Source organism: Lactuca sativa, chromosome 7 (assembly GCF_002870075.4).
Source record: "Lactuca sativa cultivar Salinas chromosome 7, Lsat_Salinas_v11, whole genome shotgun sequence".
NCBI classification, from domain to species: domain Eukaryota; kingdom Viridiplantae; phylum Streptophyta; class Magnoliopsida; order Asterales; family Asteraceae; genus Lactuca; species Lactuca sativa.
Genome location: NC_056629.2, coordinates 18,479,908 through 18,503,466, shown reverse-complemented (window position 1 = coordinate 18,503,466; position 23,559 = coordinate 18,479,908). Strand labels below are relative to the sequence as shown.

The window sequence follows — 23,559 nt, the reverse complement described above, 5'->3', positions numbered from 1 at the left end:
TCCCATCTCCTGGAGTTGCTTAACTCACAAATGGAGGTCCAAAATCAACCAAAGGGACAAAACTAGAAAACCCTAGCTAGATCTAGAGATTTAAGTGGAAAGGGGAAAACTTTCTACCTCTAGAAGCTTTACAAGATGACCAAGATGCAGATTCTTGAAGCACCAACTCGTCCCAAGCTTTCTTGACCACTTCTTCTTCTTGGGATGAACACTAAAAAGGACCACAATGCACTCTTAAGGCTCAAAAAGCACTCATAAAGGCTATTAGGGCTTCCATGAACGTTTGAAGGTGAAGAGGGCTGATGAGGGTGAGGCTCAAGTGGATTAAGGACATTTAAATAGGTCACAAGTCCGAAATTTAGGGTTTACACCCTCGGCACGTATGCCTAGCGTACGTCTAGCTCCTCCGCGACCATCCATACAGAGTACGCTAAGCGTACTCATAAGTACGCCCATCGTACTCAAGGGACTATTTATATAAAAATGTAACTTCTTTGAGGGTTTCAAGTCAAACCTGGTTTAGGGTGTTACAATCTGTCAAGCCAAGTAAGTTCTACTCTTTTAGTTACTTTGCATTTGATTTTATAAACAGATTTACATATTCGGGAATGGTACGAAATACGAGGAACGACTCTGGAATACTATGATCGAATATGGAGTATCCTTTTTTATGTTTTTCTAATTGTACATGTATGAATCTCATTTAAGTACCTTGTAGTGTGTTTCGGATCGGTTCTTTTAGTTCGTAAATAGGTTTTGTAGGGATTCTGGAATGGTATTGTAAGTCCGGAACACGAAGAATGTGGTCCGGAAACCGATGAACTATTCTGAAATGATGTTTCTAACACCTGGATCCCAATGTACTTTATGCTTTCAATTTTTGGCATTTTAGGGTTTGCCACAGCGTGGTGGAGGCACCAAAGCGTAATAAGTCAAGATAAGATCGCTTGTTTCATTTAAACAGCCACGACGTGGTAGTATATGGCCACCGCGTGGTAGCTGGCTTGTGAGAAATCATATTTTTGGGTTTTGCTCCCTATTTAAAGGAATGAGGAGGCTAGGGTTTGCTTACCCTCAGCCTCCATCAACCTCCTTAAGATATAAGAAACCCTAATCTCCTTCCTCCTCTATTTAAGCCCTTTTTGGTGTTCTTTGAAGTCCTTGAAGGAAGATAGAAGAAGAAGTGAGATAAGATTCAGCAAGTAAGTCCTCATTCTTGGTTTTAGCACTCTTTTGGACCTTTTGTAAGTGTCCAAGACTCGATTTTGATCATGATAGGTTGCTAGATCTTAAGTTTTATCCCTTAATCTTCTTGTTCTAGTTAGTTGGAGTGGTGAGATATCATAAAGTTTGAAACTTTATGAATCTCTAGATCTTTTGGTATGATTAATGATTTGTATATGAGGTGTAATTGATTTTTTGAGCCATGCATGTGATTTTTATCAAAAACCCTTATTTTTTACTCTTTAGTTTAGCACTCTTTTGGACCTTTTGTAAGTGTCCAAAACTCAATTTTGATCATGATAGGTTGCTAGATCTTAAGTTTTATCCCTTAATCTTCTTGTTCTAGTTAGTTGGAGTGGTGAGATATCATAAAGTTTGAAACTTTATGAATCTCTAGATCTTTTGGTATGATTAATGATTTGTATATGAGGTGTAATTGATTTTTTGAGCCATGCATGTGATTTTTATCAAAAACCCTTATTTTTTACTCTTTAGGGCATTAAGACATGCATTAGACATGCATGTCCATAAATCTCTTACTTTTATGATGGTTTTGGTATTAGAAACCCTTCTGGGGTGTGTGAGATATGGACTTTGTGGAATAAGTGCTTTATGGATGAAGTCATATCTTATTTAGCCTTTTGGTAACCTAGGGTTTGAGATTTTGACCTTTTGGGTGGTCTTTTTGGGTAAAGTTGGAAACTTTATCCTTCTAGACCTTGTTTCGGACCATATTTAAGCTTTGGAGCTCGTATGATCGAAGAAAACAACTTAACCCATTAAATTGTTGAAAACCTAATACCAACACATGGTATTAGGTCGCCACGGTATGGCGACTGGAAAATTTGTGATTATCTAGATGTTTGAGGGACATGGAAGGCCACGACGTGGCGGTCGACTAAAGCCAACATTCATCGTTGACTTTCGACTTGAGTTGACTTGTGGACAAACACCTAGTTTGGAAGAATAGCTAAGGGTTTATATGGTATGATTGTATAGGTGGTGCGTAGCAACAGTATTCTGACAGTGAGAGTAGTAGCAGTTGAGCATTTTCTAAGAAGTAAGTCTTCTCATTTTATGCATGGGTCGAAGACACCAATTTCAGCCCACTGGATTGTGTATGTAGGATGCTAGTTGTCTTTGTGACTCTTGCATGTTGTATGATTGGGATGAAATAAAACTCAGGGTTGGGCCCATTATTGTATGTTTGGGTTGAAAGAAACTCTAAGGTTGGCCCATTGTTGTATGTTTGGGTTGAAAGAAACCCCAGGGTTGGGCCCATGAGTATGTGATGAGTTGAAAGAAACCCCAGGGATAGGCCCATTATTGTATATTGGGTTGGAATATACCCAATGGTTGGGCCCGACTATATGTTTGGTATGTGGTATTTTGGGAAACTCACTAAGCTTTGTGCTTACAGTTTTTGTTTATGGTTTCAGGTACTCCCGGTACGAAATGGAAGGGTCCAGCATGATGACACAGCATCCCCCTCATGATTTTGCACTTATGATTGTTTTTACTCTGATTATTTGACATTTTGTATCATGGTTGACTTTGAGACATCTGATGTTTGGGATTAACGATTTTTTCTACAAGAAAAAATTTATCACTCTTTTTGGGATTTTACAATGTTACGAGATATCAATCCGGAATAACTATACTTATCATTTTTTTCTAAATATTTTTTAATAACCCATGTTAGTCCAAAGACGAGTTTGCGTGAATGTTGTTAAAAAAAAAGTAGGTTTTATGGACGATGAAGTTGTATTCCATTTATAAAAGCTTTCGAAATTGCGTCCGATAAAGGTAAAATCGAAAAACAAAAATTTATAATTTTAATTTATTTTTACGGTAATGTATTAAAGTGTTCTTGGAATTTTGTTTTTACAGATAAAAAACCAAGATTCAAAGTTACAAAATAAAACAAAAAATAGACCAGCCAATATACCTATAAAATTAAGAAAAAAATCAGAAAGGGTGTTAAAACTTAATTTAAAAACAAATAAAACTCCGAAATATAGAACCAAAGCAAATGCAGACAAGTCTTTTATGATAGATTAGTTGCAATTATGTTTTCTTTTTTTATGAATATGTTTAAGCAAGTTGATTTTATTATTATTAGATACTTTGATGCATGTTGGTTTGTAATGAATATATTAATATACTAGGTGTGAGACCCGTGTATTACACGAGTTTATAAAAAAAAATCTTTAATATAAAATTATAAGCATTACATATTTTTTAAAATAATAATTTTACATAAATATAAAGAATATAATAAATTAAGTAAGTAATAAAGGTTATAGAGCATTTATTATGAAATTTAATAGAATGATCTACTTTACATATATAAATCTCATTAAAATGTGGATTTTAAATTTAAAAAAAATGAAAATTTTAAGAAAATGACAAGTGGAAAAGAAATAATTCAAAAACTCATAGAAAATGACATGTGTCAAATTCAATGAGAACATGACATTTGGCAAAATTGATTTTCATTTATTATGTTAGATTTTATTTTCAGTCTCTAATATCCAGTTACTCAAACAATGATGGTGAATTGTCTATAGAATATGTTATACCACGTCTTAAAAGACAAGCAATTGTGTCTTGTTGATGCGAGTACATTAGAAATAATCCGTTATTGTCAACGTACGAAACAACTAATGGTAATATTATATATATTGTTCGGTTACTCCATCTTGATTTACATACTAAAAGTCGGAAATGATTATTGTACTTGCATACTCTTTCACTCACGCAAAGTCAGAAAAAAAGAAAAGAAAAAAAAAAGTTACATTTATAAGTGTTTTATAAAATAAAAAATTGCCATGTCAACAAATATTCAATGAAAACGATAATCTACCAACCCAACCAAACAGCAAACAAAGGAATTTAATTTCACATGCGATTTCCATTCAAAGCCCATCACAAAAATGGGCAGCATTTATGCAATAATACCAAAAACATTTGACATCAAATTGAAAAAGCACAAGGAGAAAATGGATGAGAAATCCATCATAAATTCGTTGCTTTATTCATATGGATTTTTAAAGTTTTTCAAGAGATCCGGAATGTCATATCCAAGCATATCATCCACAGCCTGAATCATCTTCGGCTTCAATTTCTCAAACTTATCAATGTTGTAATTTCCAAGAACTTGCCTAAATTGCTCCACATCCGGGAAATCGCCAGCTGGCAGATGAAACTCCTTCTGAACCTACATTTTCCAAAAAAAAAAATGTTAAAACATAATAAAATACCAATGTACGTTCATTAGAAAGACACAAATACCTTTGCAAAAACCTCTTCAAGATTCTTCATGAGTTTCTGTTGAGCTTTAGATTTACCCATCACAGCTGGCATCTCTTTTTTCAACTGGCTAATTATGTAAGCATGTATCTTTGCATCCCGAGCACGTTTAACAAATTCATTAATCTGAAAATTACCAAAAAAAAAAAAAAAAAACTTTTTTTAACATCCATCAAAATCCAAAAAAAAAAAAAAAAAAAGACATAAAATATACCCGGCGATCACAAGCTTTCTTTGGAATGTCTATTAAATCCACAAGTAAATCATCCTGTTCTTTTTCAAAAAGCTCCCTCCCCATGGAATCCACTGATTCTTCATTCATCGGTTTGTCATTAAACGATCTGTTCACATAATTTTCACAACAAATTAAACATTTAAAAAAGAAGAAACAATATTACAAAAAAAAGAAAAAAATAAAAAACATACCCAATGTAGACACGTGTCACTTCAGGCGTGTTGAGTACTTTCCCAAGTGACCACATCAACGCACCATAAACCCGCATCAACTTCAATAAAACAACAAGGACCAAACATGTCAAGTGATTCAAACTTCAAGGGGTTCAATTGAAAAGTTTAATTTTGGTTCTGGTTCTTACTTGTTGGGTATCAACTTTGTCTGCTTTGTTAAGTACAACACGAATCTTATCATCTTGACCACGTAAAGACGATATCACGCGTTTGAATTCATCACTTATATCAAGTTTATGAGGATCAAACAAAAGGAGAATAAGATCACATCTTTCAGCAAACCACTTTATCACTCCAGTGAAGTCATAGCTTCTTTGTGTACGTTGCTTCTCTCCAGATAGAACTCCCGGAGTATCCACAAATGTAATATGCTCCAAAAGCTGCAAATTTATTACAGATATAGGTATAGATATACATTAATACATACATAGTAGTCTTAAGAAACTCCAATTATGAGCTTACAGGATGATTCATTTGAGAACATTCAAATTTGGAAAGAAATGCGCCTCCAAAAGTTGTAAGGGCATTGAAAGGCATATCTGCTTGAACAGCAATAGTGTTTCCAGGCACACTTCTATCATCAGGTCCACCCTACATAGCAATAACAATTAAAAAAATGTAATCATTCGACAAAATGAAAATATTTTTAATATATTGATATTACCATAATAACAATAAATCGGTCTGTTGTAGGTTCTGGACCAATGTGAGCTCCTGTACATGTAAAAGAAAGATTATAAAAATTGTACATTTTAAAAAAAAAATAGGTGTATATATATATATATATATATATATATATATATATATATATATATATATATATATATATATATATATATATATATAAAATTTTTAAAGAAAATTAAGTGACCTGGATAGTTGCTTTTAAGAAGATGTTTAATAAATGTTGTCTTCCCAGTTGAGTATTGGCCAAGAAGCATTACCATAGGTTTTGCATCAAAGTCACTATTTGTCTGTGTATATGAAAGATTAAAACATTTAAAATATGGAGGAAGAGATATATAAACTAAAAATTTTAAAAATGTTTATGGTTTTCTAACCAATAAAGGAGACGCAAAATCATTGTAACGATAAGCAACTTCCAGTGGCTTTAGTTTTTCGTTGTATAATCTCTTTAATCCATCAATTATGGATGTGACTTTACCAAGAGATGCATGATGAGGTGTCTAAAAAAGAAAGAAATATAGGAAATAATGTTTGATGATAATCTGTATAAAGATGTTAGTAAGAAAAAGGTGAGAAAAGGTGAAAAACTACCTTTTTATTAAGTTTTGAAGTAAATAAATTCTTTGGTGGCACGAGTTGACCAGTCAAACTGCCTACATCATCTCAAAGCAACCAGTAAAATGAATTAATAAGAAAAGATTTTGTGACATAAAAATGAGACATGTAATGTACTCTAACCATATGTTTCTTGGACACCATTGGTTCTTGAATCACTATGTTTCTGAGTATGGGAGAAGAATAAACCATTAATACAACAAAGAGTTTCATAATATCAATTATAAATTGGATGCTTTATGCAATTATGCTTATTAGTTATTGCTTACCACCAGAAGTGAATCCAGACCTTCCATGTGTGGAGGTTGCAGAAACTCAAGATCAACTATTAGAAAGAAAAAACAAAACAAGGATGATGTAGAGTATTATCAACTTGTATAGATGGATAAATTCTAACAAAGACATAAATTTTATAATCAGATTTGCATACCTCCGGTTCTTAGTGATTCTGCACTTATTTCATTACCAGATTGTGCCAAAGAGAGCAACTGTTCTCAAGCAAAACAATAAGTCAATAACTTTAAGTTATGATAAGATAGTAGTGTGAATATTGAAAAAACATAAAAGAAGATTGCTGAAGTACCTGCATAGCAGTGATGAACTCTTTAAAACCTAAAAATCCTTGGCGTTTGGTATCTGCAATTGCCCAGACCTTCAAAAAGGGAAATAACCATGATCAAAGAACAAAATCGTTTTTGCAAAAAGCTATCTTTTAGTATATTAGTTTCCAACTTCAGTATGTTTATAGAACAAGAATAAAATTATATCAAAAAATATTACTGAGCCTCATAAATCCCCAAAATACTCCAACATGTAGGTTGGTTATGTTTCATATATGAATATTGGTTGCAAACAGAGTATATGTCAACAGCTACATTTCTGAATGATAACTTCATTAACTTTTGCATCAAAGCTAACTTTTGCATGACAAATCAGTTCTTACGAAAGGCATTAGCAAATTTGGATTAACAGTGTGGTCTACAAATACTTTGAAGCCATTGAATCCACAAGGAAAAGAAAAATTAGTATCGCCATTTTGCAAAAGTTAATTGCCAAAAGTTCTCTATACTTTGCTTGGTTGGATTTCATTCCATTTCAGCATCAATCATGTGAATGTTATATAATAAAAAGGGCAAAACATAATGCGTCAAGTCAAGTCTATCATTTGAGAGCAAGTTTTCAATTTAACCTGTTTAAGTTCAGATTTTTCAATATTCGACATTGCAAAAAACTTCGTTGCATCATCTCCTGTTATCCGTTCATCACCATCTGCATATAATAACGCACAAACATAAGTATACACTCACATATACAGCCGTACTATATCCGATACAATCATACGCAGACCACTGTGTGTACGTGATATAGATCAAAAACGACGAATTCAGTAGAAATTGCATATAATATGCACAGATTAAACCACTACGTATATAGTTCGTCTACATAACCAAACAACCAAACACACATATACAGATATACAAGATGTAAACGAGTGCAAAATGATTCAATTTATAGGATTTACGAATTAAAGCTCTGAAACAAAGATAATTAAATATTATGAAATGGAATTACAACCTGAATCGACATAGTTGAACCATTGTTGATAGATTTTTTGATGCTCCTTCGAACAAGTAGCCATCGTACCTGATACAATCACCATTTTCTTCTATGAACCTGAAGAAACCGAAAAAGTTATCGATGGCTGAGGTTCTACTCTTCTTGTTGGGGTTTTAGATAAACATTTGGGGTTTGGAAATTTGAAATTGCATTTTTTGCGCTTTCTGTTTTCCCCCTTGTATAGGACCAAAGTAGCCTTACGACGTCGTTGCCAAGTGCCATTTCTTTCCGATTTGTTGGGTCCCAAATCATATTTTACATATTTATTTCGGTTTCTTGAGTCCCAAATCATATTTTATATATTTACGTATCATATAAATAAAACTTAAATAAGTAATTAAAATATTACGATTACAACAATGATATATATAATGACAAATAATATGTCAATTTTTTATATATAATAATAAAATATTGAAGATGGTAGATATTCTTCATCATGATTTTATTTTAAATCGTATTTGAATTATTGAATTGCGCCTGTTTTCATCCTAAGTCAAAAAAGTGGTCCCATGATCTTTCATGTCTTGATAATCTAATTACTATAAAATTATTCAAATTTCCCTCTCAACCTTAATTCAAAAGTGCTATACACATTTTACATTACATAGTAATTGATTGACGGATAAAACTCATCTTAATATTTTTAATATTCTTGACAATTATGTTTTAATCAACTTCATATCCCAATCAAATATGGACAAACAAATTACTAACAACGCAACCATTGGAAAAAAACATAGGGTATGTTGGTTCATCGATTTCAAAAAGAAATTGGAAGAATTAGAATGTGAATTGTAATAGACAAAAATTGAAATTCTTTAAATTTTATGAAATTATATAGTTTGAATAAATTTGTTATTTTTTGCCTAAGAGCAAAATATTTTAATTTCTATTCTTTATGTTTTATTAAAAAGATAAAAATATCTTCCCACCATCTTGTTATTGTTATTTTAGTTATTATCAATGTTTTAAAACCCGGGTTTTTAGTTGATCTGGTGTGATGACCGGTTCACGGGTCAATCGGTTGAACCGCTGGGTCAACCCGGTTTATGATCTTTTTCTATTTGTATATATTTTTACTTTCATGTATAATGCATAAACATATAAAACCAATAATTTGATGTCCACAAAGTTTAAACATTGAAAAACATTAAAGAAACCGTAAACGGCTCGTTGTTTTGGCGTTCACTACTTGTATCCAACTATCAAAACTCTATTAAAACGGGTCAATCCGGTTTAACCGGTTCAACCTAAGCGGTCGAACCACGGTTTAGGGGAAACCCGGTCGGTTCGTATTTTTACAAAAAAACCGGTCTCAATTGACCCGCCTTTTACCCCGGGTCACGGTCCAACCGGTTGATCCGGCCGGGTCGACCCAGGTTTTAAAACATTGGTTATTATTCATCAAATCGGTATAAATTATCATTATAAGGTCCTCCGAAAGAGTGTCGGGTGTGCAGTTGCACAAAGCCCCCAAAAAAAGGGTCTGAGCTTTGTCAAAATTATCTTTTTAATGTAGATTATAACGTAATGTATATTAGGTTTGCGAAAAATCCTCGTAAATCCTATATAGTTCACATGGTTAGTACGTTAGTTTCAGTTGAACACAACTGGAGTTCGATTTCTCCTCATGTCGTTGCATTATTTGGATCATGTATACACACCTTCAAGCCCTTTTATATCAATTCCAACACACATGTCCAACCCTTGTTTTATTCTACAATTTTCATAATATGCCCCTGCCTATTAACTTTTTTGCTAAATTACTTTCTAAAAGTCATATATTTAACACTAAATTTACATTTGTGTCATTTTAATTAACTTATTTACTTTTTAGTCATGCATAATTTATTTCGCGTATATATAGAAACTCTTTATCTAGGGACCCACTTTTATCTTTTACATAGGGCCTTCAAAATCAACGAACCGGTTCTGATCATTATCTCTTACACACCACACCCATTTTCATCAACATCTACACTCATACCCATCTCACTTTATCCATATGTGGATCCAAACTCAACCCAACCAGAGTTACATATCCACATCACTATATCCTACCCCATCTCATCCCCAACTTACTTTACACCTACACCCATACCCGTACCCACCTTCAAGCCCTTTTATTTCAATTCTGTGTAGACACCTTCAAGCCCTTTTGAATCATGTATACACACCTTCAAGCCCTTTTATTTCAATTCCAACACACATGCCCAACCCCTGTTTTATTCTACAATTTTCATAATCTGCCCCTCTTTTTTAACTTTTTTGCTAAATCATTTTCTAAAAGTCACATATTTAACACTAAATTTACATCTGTGTCATTTTAATTAACTTATTTACTTTTTAGTCATGCACAATTTATTTCGCGTATATATAGAAATTTTTTTATTTAGGGGCCCACTTTTATCTTTTACATAGAGTCTTCAAAATCAACGAACCGGTTATGATCATTATCTCTTACACACCACACCCATCTTCACCAACATCTACACTCATACCCATCCCACTCTATCCATATGTGGATCCAAACCCATACCCATATTTAACTCAACCCAACCACACCTACACATCCACATCACCGTATCATACCTCATCTCATCCCCAACTTAACTTACGCCTACACCCATACCCGTACCTAACCTACCACACCAAATCCCGCCCACACTTACACCCACCTTACCCCCATTCTATACCCATCCCGCCCCCAACCATACTCTCACCCACACCATATCCATCCCATCTCAACCCAACCCCAACCTTACACACAATACACACACCTTACTGATATAAATAAATATGTATATTGGTTATATTTATAAATTTACTTTCTAGTTCATTTGACAAATTTGTAAGCCAAAACAAAAAACAGATTATCTTCCATGTCAACCAATGCATAAATTGGTTAGAATTTTTTTGGATTTCAATTCGTTCAAAAATTCTAAATTTTTTTACAAATTTCATTTACTTCTAAAAACAGTATGCGAGCTGAATGAACCCTTAACTTATATGTAAATTTTTTTCATTGAAATATATTAATACATGACATGACTGTACGAGATGCTTTTTATAGTCATACTAATAAAAAAATATCATGAAGTTTATGTGATACAAACTAGTGCATCACTAGAAGAAATATGTTGATACGTATTTGCACAATTCAAAATTTATAACTCGTTCAAATTTTTTGATAAGATATAAAGAACACATATTTCGAAAAATGAACAAACTAAAGGTGCAATTATTGATACATGTGTGGATGGTGTGTCAAAATGTCGGTTGAATTTTGCAATTTCATGGCTTAGGATATATATGTCATAATATGACATTAACCCAAAACCTCCACAATTATTAAGTTCCTACTATAAAAGGCAATGAAATAGAGAGCTCAATCAACTTGAGCTCAAACAAAACGTGACAACTTTTAATAATGCTTGATTTTGTATTTTAATAATTCAAAGAAATCTTAAAGATGTTTAGCAAAAGCTAACTATTATAATTATTATAGAAGTGGAAGTCCTTGCTTTCGCCCCGGCTAGTTTTTGCTAGTCGCGTGGCTTTTTAATGTTATTCATCGTTTTCAAAAAATTACAGAAAAGGAAGTGTAATTTTTATTTTTATAGCAACATTTAATAAAAATAGTTGTAAGTTTTCTTAAAATGTTAAAATGGCATAAAATATAAATACTAAAATCTAAAAGTTATCATTACTTCGATAGTACTTAAAATAACGTTTGAATTAAAAGTTTTTGTTTAAGATAAAAGTTTAAACTGACGTTTGAATTAAAAAATTTTGTTTAAGATAAAATTTTATAATGGCGTTTGAATTAAAAGTTTTTATTTAAAATAAAAGTTTCATGCTCATGCTCGTCCTTGCGAACAAAGTTTTCTATAATTCGATGTTTTTAGAAGCTAAAACTTAAAATCTCTCATCATTGTCGAACATAGGTTTGTTTTATTACAAATTTCATGATAAATTACCCAACTATTTAGAGGCTTTTGCATTATGATCATCAGAGATGAGAGAACACATACATGATACACCTAACAAAATAAATACACAAAAAAATAAATAATATTTTCAGAATTCACTTTTTGAACCCATTACCAACACCTATACATAATTTTTAACTCAAATTCCATAATATCATATGGGAATTCTTTTATCTGCTCCAATGAATACACTTCTGTTCTTCATCTTGGAGCTCTCATTCCCAATCTTGCTTCCATTTTTTACATAAAAACTAAATACTCTTCAAATTATCGTCTCATTGTCGCCTCTTCTACAACTTTTTTTTTTCATTTTACATTATATACCCGGATGGCAAATTCTTAAAGCAAGAAACATCATGAAGACCTTCGAATAGCTTTACACGGGTATGACATCAGCAGTTTGACTTTCGTCACAAGTCAACACAAGACCTTCAACATAAGTTGGAAAAAGCCCACAACCCCATCTGCAGCCTGTTGAGATCGGCTCACTCGGTGGGACAATCATAAGCATGTTTTCGTGTCGCCTTACCACCCCCATCACACTAACTGTACTTCCTTCTTTGATGTATCTGTAACACAATTACAAACAATCAGTCAAATATTTAACTAATAGTTTTAGTCCTCCTTGTATTGCACAAATCACAATGTACGCTAAACACAGTAAAGTACAACTTTTGTCTCGTTGACATCAGTCTCAGTCCAATACACACCAAACATACCTGTTATGGTATGTCAGTAACTTACCCTTCTTTAAGGCGCATAACACGGTCATCACAAGACAAGCTTCGGTCTGCAAGCCAACTTACAAAACTGGGAGACGACTCACGGTTTTCCTTGGTTATATCCACCACCGTTGCTTCCTTAACAAAAGGAGCTACTTTTGCTCCATAACCTGCTTTCACCACCGCCCTTAACCCCGATTGGAAGTCCGATATATAAAAATCAGCCACGTATTTCTACATATCAAAAGAAACAAAATGTAAAATTCCCTTATTTACCCTCCTCCTTGAAGGGTATTTTAGACATTTGACAAAAGGTCAATCTTAAAGGTAAACAAACCTCGGAATTTCTACATCCCCAAGAGAAGCATCGGTGCTTAGGGTTTGCCGATTTACCACCCCACCCTTTGTATTCGTACAACTCCGTAGAAACATAAACACACCTTGGAACCTTCTGGAACGATGATTCAAGAGGGATGCTTCCACATGTCACTACCTACACGCGATAAATAGCAACATACTTTCACTTTGTTTTTTTTTTATTTATTATTCTATCACTCGAGACTTGACTTTCCTATTCAAGGGAATACAATACTTTCCTTAAACCACTTCAATAGCAAACATACTTTCACTTTATTTCAAATGGATCGCAAAAAAGTTAACACCCCTGACAAGAAAACCTGCAAATGATTTCCTTATTTGGAAAGTGGACTTTATCATTTAGTTCTTCTGACCCCATTGCCCATACGTAATCGGATCAGAAAAAGTAATAATTGATTAATATATTGGTGTACAATATCGGTTTTAAATTCCATCTTTCAATCCACCATCTTGGCATCTAATACAATACTATTTATAGTAAGGACCAATCATGGCTATTAATTTTCTATGTCAAGTGGATTCACCCATCCGACACACTTAAGAGTTCCATATGTAAAGCAAAGATTACATTTTTTATGTGAAGAATCAGATTATCAGAGTTGTTTATGTCTTAAAGACGTAATTTCTTAATAGCATTGTACGTAACGCATAATTAATCGTACTTTGTATAAAGGTTGTTCTTTTGATTAACAATTTCAGTGAATTATATATATATATGGAAAGTGTGAGTGAGTGTGTGGGTGTAGTTAGTGAATTACCCCGGTAACTTTGACGAATTGGCCATCAATGGCGCCACGAAGCTCCGCATCAGGGTATTTCCGTAAATAAGATTTTAATCTTCTCTTCTTACAAGCACAGTTCCATAAAATGACGACGACGGCGAGTACCAGTACACCCGCAACCGCCACAAGAATCAGCGGTTTCTTCACCGCCACCATTAAAAAAGTCCCAACCATCAAACCAATCACCGCGATCACCAACAACATCCACATTAACTTTTTGGATACTTTAAACCCTAACTTCACGTCATCATAGCCTAACGTCGTAACGGCGGAACCGTAAATAGTTTTCCCTTTCGAACTCACTGTCGGTGGCTCTAACTGACCGGATCTCCGGCCAACGCTCGATCCAAGTGGGCCGGAGGTCAGTAGTAAACCAGTTGGATGAAGCCCCACCATCGGTCCCGACCCGGATAATCGTTTAGGGATAGGCCCGGACCCGGAATTCGGTCCGGATCTAAGGGATCCGCTGCTTTGTTGCGAAGAAGATGATGCACGATGAGGCTTGAGAACAGGAGGTGGGTGGTCTGAAACGGATATATCGAACATTTTTCCTAGTTCACCTGACTTCTTGACATCGCCGCCGGTATAAGGTATGGCTCGTGACCCGATTATGGGTTGGCGTTCCTTTTGCTGTTCGGGTCGACCCGATACGTATAATCCATTGCTGAGCTGGTGCGATGGGATTCTGCTCCCCATCTTCAAAATCCAGTAAAGTAAAGTTATACCGAAAAAGAAGGAAAGAAAGTATGCGTTTCTCTGAATTTGTGAATGAAATTGCAGAAAGATTAGAATTCTTCGTGGGTATGATTCAAGAAAGTGTTGTAGTGCGTGAAGTTGAAGAGAGACAGAGAGAGTGTGTGAGTCTGTGTTTTTTAGAGAGAGAGTGTGTGTGTTTGTAGGTGAAAGAGATGAATGTGGTGGATTGAGAAAATAACGACGATGGAAAAGGGCTACCAACAGAATCGTGTTTGAAGTGCATTACATACTTGTACAATACAAATGGTTGATGCATTTGGAACCTAATTATTATTTCTTTCTTAAAAACATCATCAAATATTCCTTTAACAACTATATGAACAAATCGAACAGTCAATTAACATAGCAGAATAAGTTACGATGAAAATGGATTTTTTTGATTTTACATTAATATTTTCAAAATAATAGTTTCTTTTAGATGATCTAATTTACTTGAAACACTTACATACATATTATTGTATTTATAACCTTTTAATATTTATATATTTTAACTAAGTTATTATATTTATATTGCACTAAAAGGAGGTATATTTAAGCAACGAATGACAATGACGATAATGGGGTGAGTTTTTAAGAAAATGACATGTGTCTCCTTTTGTCCCTTCCACTTGCTGCTACAGTCTTTTGTTCGTTGCTCCAAACATGAAGTTAGACGAGTTTTACTAAAATGCCCTTGAGTGCTTTCAAATTTTGTAAAAAAAAATAAAAGAAAAATGGTTGTAAAAGAGATGAAAAGTTAATGGACCCATTGGGTAACCCCCGTCAATAATTAAGTGGGTACGATATTGAGTTGGATGTGTTGGACTTATTGAGGGTAGAAATAGAAATACTTTATAAATAGATAAAAGGATTTCCCTTTAAGGTTTAGGTTTTTTTTTTTTTTTTTTTTTTTTTTTTTTTTTAATTTTTTATTTTCACATTAATGAATAATCATAAAGTTTCTGATTGTCAAATAAATCAAGTGAGTTTGTATTCATACTTAGGAAATGAAAAATTCTTTAAAAAGAAAAAAAAATTACAATTATTGTTAAATATATGGTAAATCGAGTAAAATAACCCTATAAACGAGTATTTTAAAAATAATAATTAAATTAATTTTTTTTAAATGACCACTTTCCCTGGATTAATGCATTCCGAAGACAGATACTCATTTTTGGAGCTCTGGTCTTAAATAATAATTTTCGTACATTTCAAACTTACAATTTGAAGTACTAATGTCCGAAACAGGAATCTATGTACAATTGTCAGGCTCGTACTTTAAAGTGACAATACGGAGTCACGGACACAAGGTCCAGAGACCCGTTTCGGACAGTTAGTCTAGATTAAAAAACTCAAATTTTGTCCCCTACATATATGTGTGTCCGCATGTACTTAGATGCTTACTTTTGATCATACGTAATTATGTCTTATAACTGCTTCAAGATGAGTTTCTTAGAGAGTAAGCACAAAGAAATGTAACACCTCAAATTTCAAAACAAAATTTTCATTTTTAATTCACAAAACATTATTCATAAATCCAAGTCATCACATAATTATAGATCATTATCAAAACAATATCAAAGTATCCAAAAATCCACAATATATCATAAGTTGGTAAATGTGTACAATTATGCATCCGCCTCCCTGAAAGAAGTACCTGAAACACATTTAAATCAACACAGTAAACACGAAGCTTAGTAAGTTTCCCAAATTACCACATACATAAATAATTATCCTTTCATGGCTAAATCTCGATAAGGACCCTCCGGTCATGTATCTCGGTGAAGACCCTCCGGTCCCACGTCTCGGTATGAACTCTCCGGCCATAACTCAATATATATATAGAGAATAATATAACAACATAAGTAACAAAGAAAGGATGCATAATAACACATATCACAGTATAAGCAAATAAGACCCTCCAGTCAATAATGTAATAAGACCCTCCAGTCAGTAATGTGAATATTTGACATCCCCATTTTTCACGGCCAGAAAAGACCGATTATGTTTATGCTTTGTAAAAATCAGAGTACTTCTTTTCATAAAAATGTTGCGAAATTTGTTCCCAAAAAAAAATACGATAAATACGTTATCAAAACATTTTCGAAGAAACGTATTTTATTCATTTTAAAACGTTTGGGATGTCATCGTCAATACAGGAACATAAACATAAATGGAACTTATATTTATTTACACTAGTGATCTACATCTCTTTAATCTCTCAGTGTAATGTCACTTCATATCGACACCTGTGATATAAATAAATTGAGTGGGTCAGGTTGGGAAACCTGGTGAGTACATAGGGTTTTCAACCCACAATAATATAATTATTATGTTTAAACATTTAAACAATTAACCCAATTACTCATCCCCATTATCTTCTTTATTCTTAGGGATCTACCCTAAGAATCAGCTATTCGTCGTTCATTTATTCCTAAGGATCATCCTAAGGAATCGGCACGAAGTTCATCGTTGCCACGGTTTACACAACAAACACTAAGTCTGCATAGTCGTCAGGGGTTAGGCATCAAGTCTGCATGATCGCTAAGGTTTACACAACGGGCACTAAATCTACATAGTTGTCAGGGTTTAGGCATCAAGTTTGCATGATCGCCAAGGTTTAGGCACCAAGTCTGCATGGTCGCCACGGTTTAGAGTACACCGGGTGAACACATCGTTCACAACACCTACAGGCTGCGAGCCTGCTAGTGTTCCACTGGACTGTCTAGAATAGTCCGTGGTTATCATCCATACTCTGCTGAATGACGGGGCCATCGTTTGGGAAAAGGCTTTTCACATCGTCCACCTCTCACCCTCACCTCATGGTCTACAACACCTCTTAAATCATCATCAAACTCATATTCCATCTATTACATCTACCCATGTTTTCCCCCAAACATTATCGTAGATATAAAATACATATACAGTTTAAATCATTTAAAACATGTATAAAATCGTTCATCCAGCATAGACAGCAAGTATTCAGATAATATGCACACATAGCACATAATTTACATAAAATACTTCATATTTATGTGTAAGATTAAAGTAACTATGCACTCACCTGAAAGGTGGTGACTCAGCACTCGGACAACGCTTCAATACTCTCAAAACAATTTCCTTCGATAAAACCTAGTATCAATACCACTAGGGTTTAGTCTAACGATAACCGCGACAAATTAATAGTATGACTATTATTATTATTATATAAGCGTTAAATAGCACTCAATATAACTCATAATAATAGCCCAAATAATTATTTTAAGGACCTAATAACCTTACTATAATTATTTGAAAGCTATATTAAAAATTACGTAAGCGTAGCTCACTTACAACGGATTTTAAAGAAAATCGGGCTTTGCTCAGAGCAGATTTCGAAACCGAAAGACCCTTTTTTCTCGGGACTCCGGGAGCCTCTGGGCTTCCTTCAGGTGCTAAGGCTTCACCTAGACTTTAGGGGACTCAAAAGGGGCTAGAGAGAAAGTTATTAGAGAGAGTGTGAGATTTGGTGCAAGAAAACCGGCTACCCTCACTGCCTTTTTATAACCTGTGAGGCCTCGGACTACGCTGGGCGTAGTCCTTGGCTACGCGGGGTGTAAGGCTCGGATAAGAACAACAGGTGGCGCTCCTCAGATGGATCATCGTGGCATGCTCCGGAACCGTTCAACCGAAGACCGTTGGGCGTAACCTTCTTCGGATGCGGTGCGTTCCTCTTGTACGTGAGATGTAGCAAGGACAGGTGTCCGAATCTGAAGACCAGACCGTGACCAGCAAGCTACGGCCCTGATCGAGCCACGTCATCCCCCTTGCACCAGCTTCGTAAATTCGAGTTACAACTTCAAAAATTCGTATCTTCTTCATACGAACTTCGTTTTCAACGTTATTTATATCCACACGAAGGCGGGAACGTACTCTACAACTTTTGTTTAGACTCCGTTGGCTAATTTTGACTTTATTTTAAAAGTTACATTATTAACAGGCCGGGACAGGATTGGTCCGTTAAATTCTCATAACTTCTTCATCCGACATCCGTTTTCATCCATCTTTTTTTCGTTACGCTACTCTTAATGAGATCTTCAATTCTCGTTTAGGTCGTGTCGGCTAAAACCGCTCGATCTATTATTCGAATTTCGGGCTGTACACTGCTAATCCGAAACTTCAAAAAATCATAACTTCCTCATACGAAGTCAGATTTGGGCGTTCTTTTTATGGACGCTCTCGGTTTAACGTATTCTACGACTTTTGTTTAGATCACTAAGGCTAAATTTCTCTCTATCGTAAATTCATTATTTACGTTTCCCGGTATCGTGCCGGTTCCGTCACAAAACTTCGACGGGTCATAACTTCTTCGTTATAACTCGGATTTCGACGTTATTTATATGTAATGAAACCTTGTAACATATACTACAACTTGGTTAAGATTATTTATTCTAAATAATCTTTTTTTCGAAAATTCATTTTCGACACTTATTGCCTCTAATTTGACTAGCCCGGATGTACGGGCGTTACAGAATAAGACCCTCTGGTCAATAATACAAACAAGAACCTCTGGTCAATAACACGAATAAGACCCTCCGGTCACACATAAATTACCACACAGGTAAGTATAGTGAGAAGACTCACCTCAACCGCTACGCGAGTAATCCTACACTGCCGTTGCTGCTACAAAATGGCTCCCGAACTGAACCAAACAACCTAACACCATAATCAATAACTAAACAAGGCTAAACCCCAACATTAGTCCCAAAGATGAGCCAATTAATCATGCCCACTATTGGCCCAAACCCATTGGACCATGAAGGCCCAAAACCAAAATATCCACAAAGGCCCACTAATGGCCCAATATTCTAAATTGGACCCAACCCTTACATGGGCCTTACCCTAAAGCCCATCAACTTATTCCTAATCCAAAACACATATCCACAGCTAGTCCAACAATCCCTAAACAAAACAAGCCCAAACGATAGCCCAAATTCGAAGACCAACACTCAAAGTCCATCCAGATCGATTATGCGGTGCGTACAAGCATGTATGCGCAGCATACTCAATTGGAGGCTTATACGCTGCGTGTATCTGCTTGTACGCCCGAAATAATCACCCTATCCAGTCCAAACCTCATTTCCACTTAATCCATTAAGATAAAGCTTCCCAAACCACAGATCTGACCTCCTTGAGTTGGAATATCCTGTAAAGTTGCCAACTTTACGTCCACATATGACCAAATAAGACTCTTAAGCTAGAAAAGGACTTAATGGGTGACTTAATACATGCATGACCCCATAATACACATAAAGCTTTGAATCTTTATACTCAAAGATACCAAAACAAACTCAGATCTGAAATCATGAGCCTTTAAACAACTTAGCTCATCCATTAACTCAAAAAGAAGGCCAAAATCACAATAAACTAGCCATGAAGAGATCTAATCACACACAAGACAAGATTGAAACTTGATACCTCAAATGGCTTCCCCATAAGATGATGGTTCTGGATCTAAGGTCACTCCACCAAGCCAAGCAACTTCAAACTCCTCTTCTTTTTCTTCCCAAAAGCATAAAAGAGCACCAAATCCTTCCAAGAGCTCAAGAACACCCCCAAGAGGCAACAAAGTTGATTTAGGGTTTCTAGGGTATGGAGGTTGGCTTAGGAATGAAGAAAATGGGCCAACATTAACCTTATATAGGGTACAATACTAGGTAATAGCGTTTTTAACTTTCTCTCGTACGCCCAACATACGAGGTGTAACACCCCAACTCCCAGGTATAAATTTTAAAGCTTTTATATTCATAAATATAGACCTACTTGACGAGTTGGCTGCCCCAACTCGTCGTGTAGAGACTGATCAGGCTGCGTGGTTTATGGAATATACTTGAAGAGTCGGGGGACCCCAACTCGACAAGTAGAGGATGTGCATGAAAACCCTAATTTTTAGGGTTTGCACCCTATTTAAAGGACCTTAAGTCCTTCCTTCTAGCCTCCTTACCACCTTTTCACGTCCATAATCAAACCCTAATCAATATAACCCTATTTTGAGTGTGTGAGGCTAAAAGTGTGTGTTTGGTGCATTTCTTGAAGAGATTTTGTCACACCCTAAACCGAAACGGCGGAAATGTTCGGGGGTGGAGGACCTCATATGTAATATCACAACATTTGCATCATAATAATCAAAGTAAACACAACCATTACATTGAATATATATAAAAAGGGTATTTACATCTATTTGATTCATATTCATATACATCAAAAGTATAGTAAAATATAAAGATGTGACTCTATATGCTCCGTCTTCTCTAAAGTCTGTTGAGGTACCTGTCTACTGATTTCCTAAGAATACAAGCGGTTTTGAAAAGAGTATCAACATAAAGCTGGTGACTTCATAAATTGTTTTGGTAATGAAAACCTGTCGATGAATCTGTAAAATGTATGTGTGTTTCCCAAGTAAATCCAATATTTTTTAACATATATGTTTGTTACTGTATTTTGTTTAAAAACCCTGGAAACCACCAGTATGTATAGTATGTTCTATTTGTTTAAAATAATATTATGTGTTGTATCCCTGGAATCTCCCAGTATAATGTATAATAGTTCTATTTCAATAAAAGTAATGAACAATGAAATTCCGTAAACAACGGTTAGTTTATACTATTGTGGGTCGTATAACCATGCTTGATATGACCTAGTGACCTTTACGACGTTCTTCAAGTGTCGGATATATGACATTTGTCACCCCATGCATGTCTGCCTAACTGTAGCTAGCAGTTCAGGTGTGGGATTGTCAGTCCCGAATAGATCTATTCACAAATCTCACGCTCTCCCTCCAGGAGACTCTGGTTATACAAAATCATAGGATTTATTACGTACCCTCGAAGGGTACAATTGAAGAGATGTCTCACAATCCTGTATTAACTAGTTTATGTGTGGTTCTATAGTGTTTCTCTTGAATTTGAATCCGTTTGTATAGTTGTAGTGAAACAATAATTATACTTAAATAATTATCTAATGTTGTACCCTTGAAATCCGAAAGTAGCAATGTATATCATAAACTAAATTTGTCATAGTTTATATGTTTGTTAATGTATAAGCTCTGAATTTGTAAAATTGTGTATTGAAATCCCAAACTATACCTATTATAGTTTGCATGTATGTTGTGTACTTGGTTCGTGTATTGATCTGAAAACTATGCAATTATGGTTGTACGTTGAAAATGTCCCTTATGCTCGGCATGTTATAAAAGGAATAAAATATCTAAATATTTTATAAAACATGGAAATCTTTTTGTTGTATCAATTGCATAAGTTTTAAACCTGTTGAAATTCTTTTGTATAAGTTCACAAAAATCATTTGTGTTTGGCTTGTATTCCCCCTGAAAACATTAAAAATAGTAAAAGCATAGGGGTATGAACTCACAGTTGGTTGTGTGAAAAGTCGGATAGCGAAGCTGGGAGTGAAGACCCTCGGGTGGATGCACGCGATACTTAACGGGATCCTAATCAACAATTAAATACATAATTGTATTGTATTAGTGAAACTCTTATTTATAGTGTTAGAAAAACACTTGTTTTTGGTTTAGGAATGTTACCGAGACTCGATTGAATCGGAAAAGTGGGTTTTCAACCAAGTTCACCACTTAAGAAGGGTTTACGGTCGTGAAGAGGTTTATGACTATGAACTGTGTTCGGCTGTGAATAACCCTTTGAAGGGTTTATGGCCGTGAACGGTGTTCTTGTAGGATATATGAACTTTTGAAGAGTGTACGGCTGTAAACGGTTTGCGGCCCTTGAAGGTTTGAAGATTTGAAGGGTGTACGTCCGTAAACTCAAGAACAATACTGTTGGATTCGACGAAAAATGTGTTTTAGATGTTCCACAACAACGCCCAAAGGTGATTCTTGATGATTTTCGGAAGAAAGATGGTATTTTAGTGTTTGCGGTTGAGGGGTTAGAGAGAGAGAGCGGGGGGGGGGGGGGGGGGGAGGGGGAGTTTTGGGACAAAAAAGTGTAAATGAGGGTAGGAGTCAGGTATTTATAGGGGGTTTTCATGGTCGGTGGTGGGGTCCACTCACCGAGAATGGGTTTTCGGCCGTGAACACCAGTCAGGCCAAATTTTCGATGATTTTCGAAGGGAACTCGGGTTTTCACGTGATTTTGGTTCCGACTCATAAAAGAAATTTCAATTATATAACTTAAATGATTTTCCAAGTTATAAGAATTTGACGGAAATAAATAAGATTCAAATTTTATTAACAAAATCGGGCTAACATTAACGGAAAAAGATTCGGGTTGTCACAAATTTGAAGACTTAGAAGCTTTGAACGAGAAGGGGCTTGTAGATCCAGCATCTACATAGTTTTGCCTTTCATTTAAAGGTAAAAATTCATTACCTTGATCATTTTCTTATTAGATCTCTTTATTCAAGAGTTTAGGGCCATTTCTAGCTTATCCTTGAAGCATTTCTGGTTTTCGGCACGATCTGAAGTTATAACTTCAAATCTGGACTCCTCTAGGCCCTCATTGACATAAAGCATCAAGCTTTATGAGGCTTGGACTCTTCTCCATGTCCTAAACCTCTTCCTAAGGCTAGTTTTGAGTGTTTTAGCTTCTTGAAGCCTTGCATGCACGTAAAGTTAGCAACTTTACGTGGTAACTACACCCGAGGAGTTTAGATCTATGGTTTGGAGCCTTGGTTTCACTTAAAAACGTCTTAATGAGAAAAGGACTGAAGGAACTTGATGATTTGTATAGTCAACTCGATGAGTTGGATGAGGGTTTCCCATTTTCTGGATTTTGCATGAACTCGGCGAGTTATCGAGATAACTCGTCGAGTTGGTTAGGGTTTTCCCGATATTCTAGATGCTACATGGACTCGATGAGTTACTTGGTAACATGGCGATTTGACTGGGGTTTTCGCAACTTTTTTAGTTCTGAAGGAACTCGATGAGTCTGTAAGCTGCACTCGACGAGTTGGGTCAACATGGACTGTTGACCTTGACCGTTGACTTTGACTTGGAGGAAGGGTTGACTAAGT

The 23,559-nt window shown here is 35.1% G+C and overlaps 2 protein-coding genes across 2 annotated transcripts; both read right to left on the bottom strand.

Annotated features, from left to right (window-relative positions):
• Positions 1 to 4,101: 4,101 nt before the first annotated feature.
• Positions 4,102 to 8,085, bottom strand: LOC111891018 (EH domain-containing protein 1). Its single transcript, XM_023887104.3, has 16 exons — positions 7,882 to 8,085; positions 7,496 to 7,575; positions 6,890 to 6,958; positions 6,737 to 6,794; positions 6,576 to 6,631; positions 6,430 to 6,472; positions 6,283 to 6,344; positions 6,066 to 6,191; positions 5,876 to 5,978; positions 5,669 to 5,718; positions 5,467 to 5,595; positions 5,133 to 5,384; positions 4,963 to 5,042; positions 4,751 to 4,877; positions 4,519 to 4,662; positions 4,102 to 4,444 (listed from the first exon to the last, which is right to left on the bottom strand). Exons 1-16 carry the CDS (start codon positions 7,964 to 7,966, stop codon positions 4,259 to 4,261), a joined length of 1,650 nt encoding a protein of 549 aa, XP_023742872.1. The 5' UTR covers positions 7,967 to 8,085; the 3' UTR covers positions 4,102 to 4,258.
• Positions 8,086 to 11,902: 3,817 nt separating this feature from the next.
• LOC111891069 (uncharacterized membrane protein At1g16860) lies at positions 11,903 to 14,744 on the bottom strand. The gene is made up of 4 exons (XM_023887158.3): positions 13,777 to 14,744; positions 12,978 to 13,133; positions 12,663 to 12,874; positions 11,903 to 12,487 (listed from the first exon to the last, which is right to left on the bottom strand). Exons 1-4 carry the CDS (start codon positions 14,494 to 14,496, stop codon positions 12,295 to 12,297), a joined length of 1,281 nt encoding a protein of 426 aa, XP_023742926.1. The 5' UTR covers positions 14,497 to 14,744; the 3' UTR covers positions 11,903 to 12,294.
• Between the last annotated feature and the right edge of the window lie 8,815 nt (positions 14,745 to 23,559).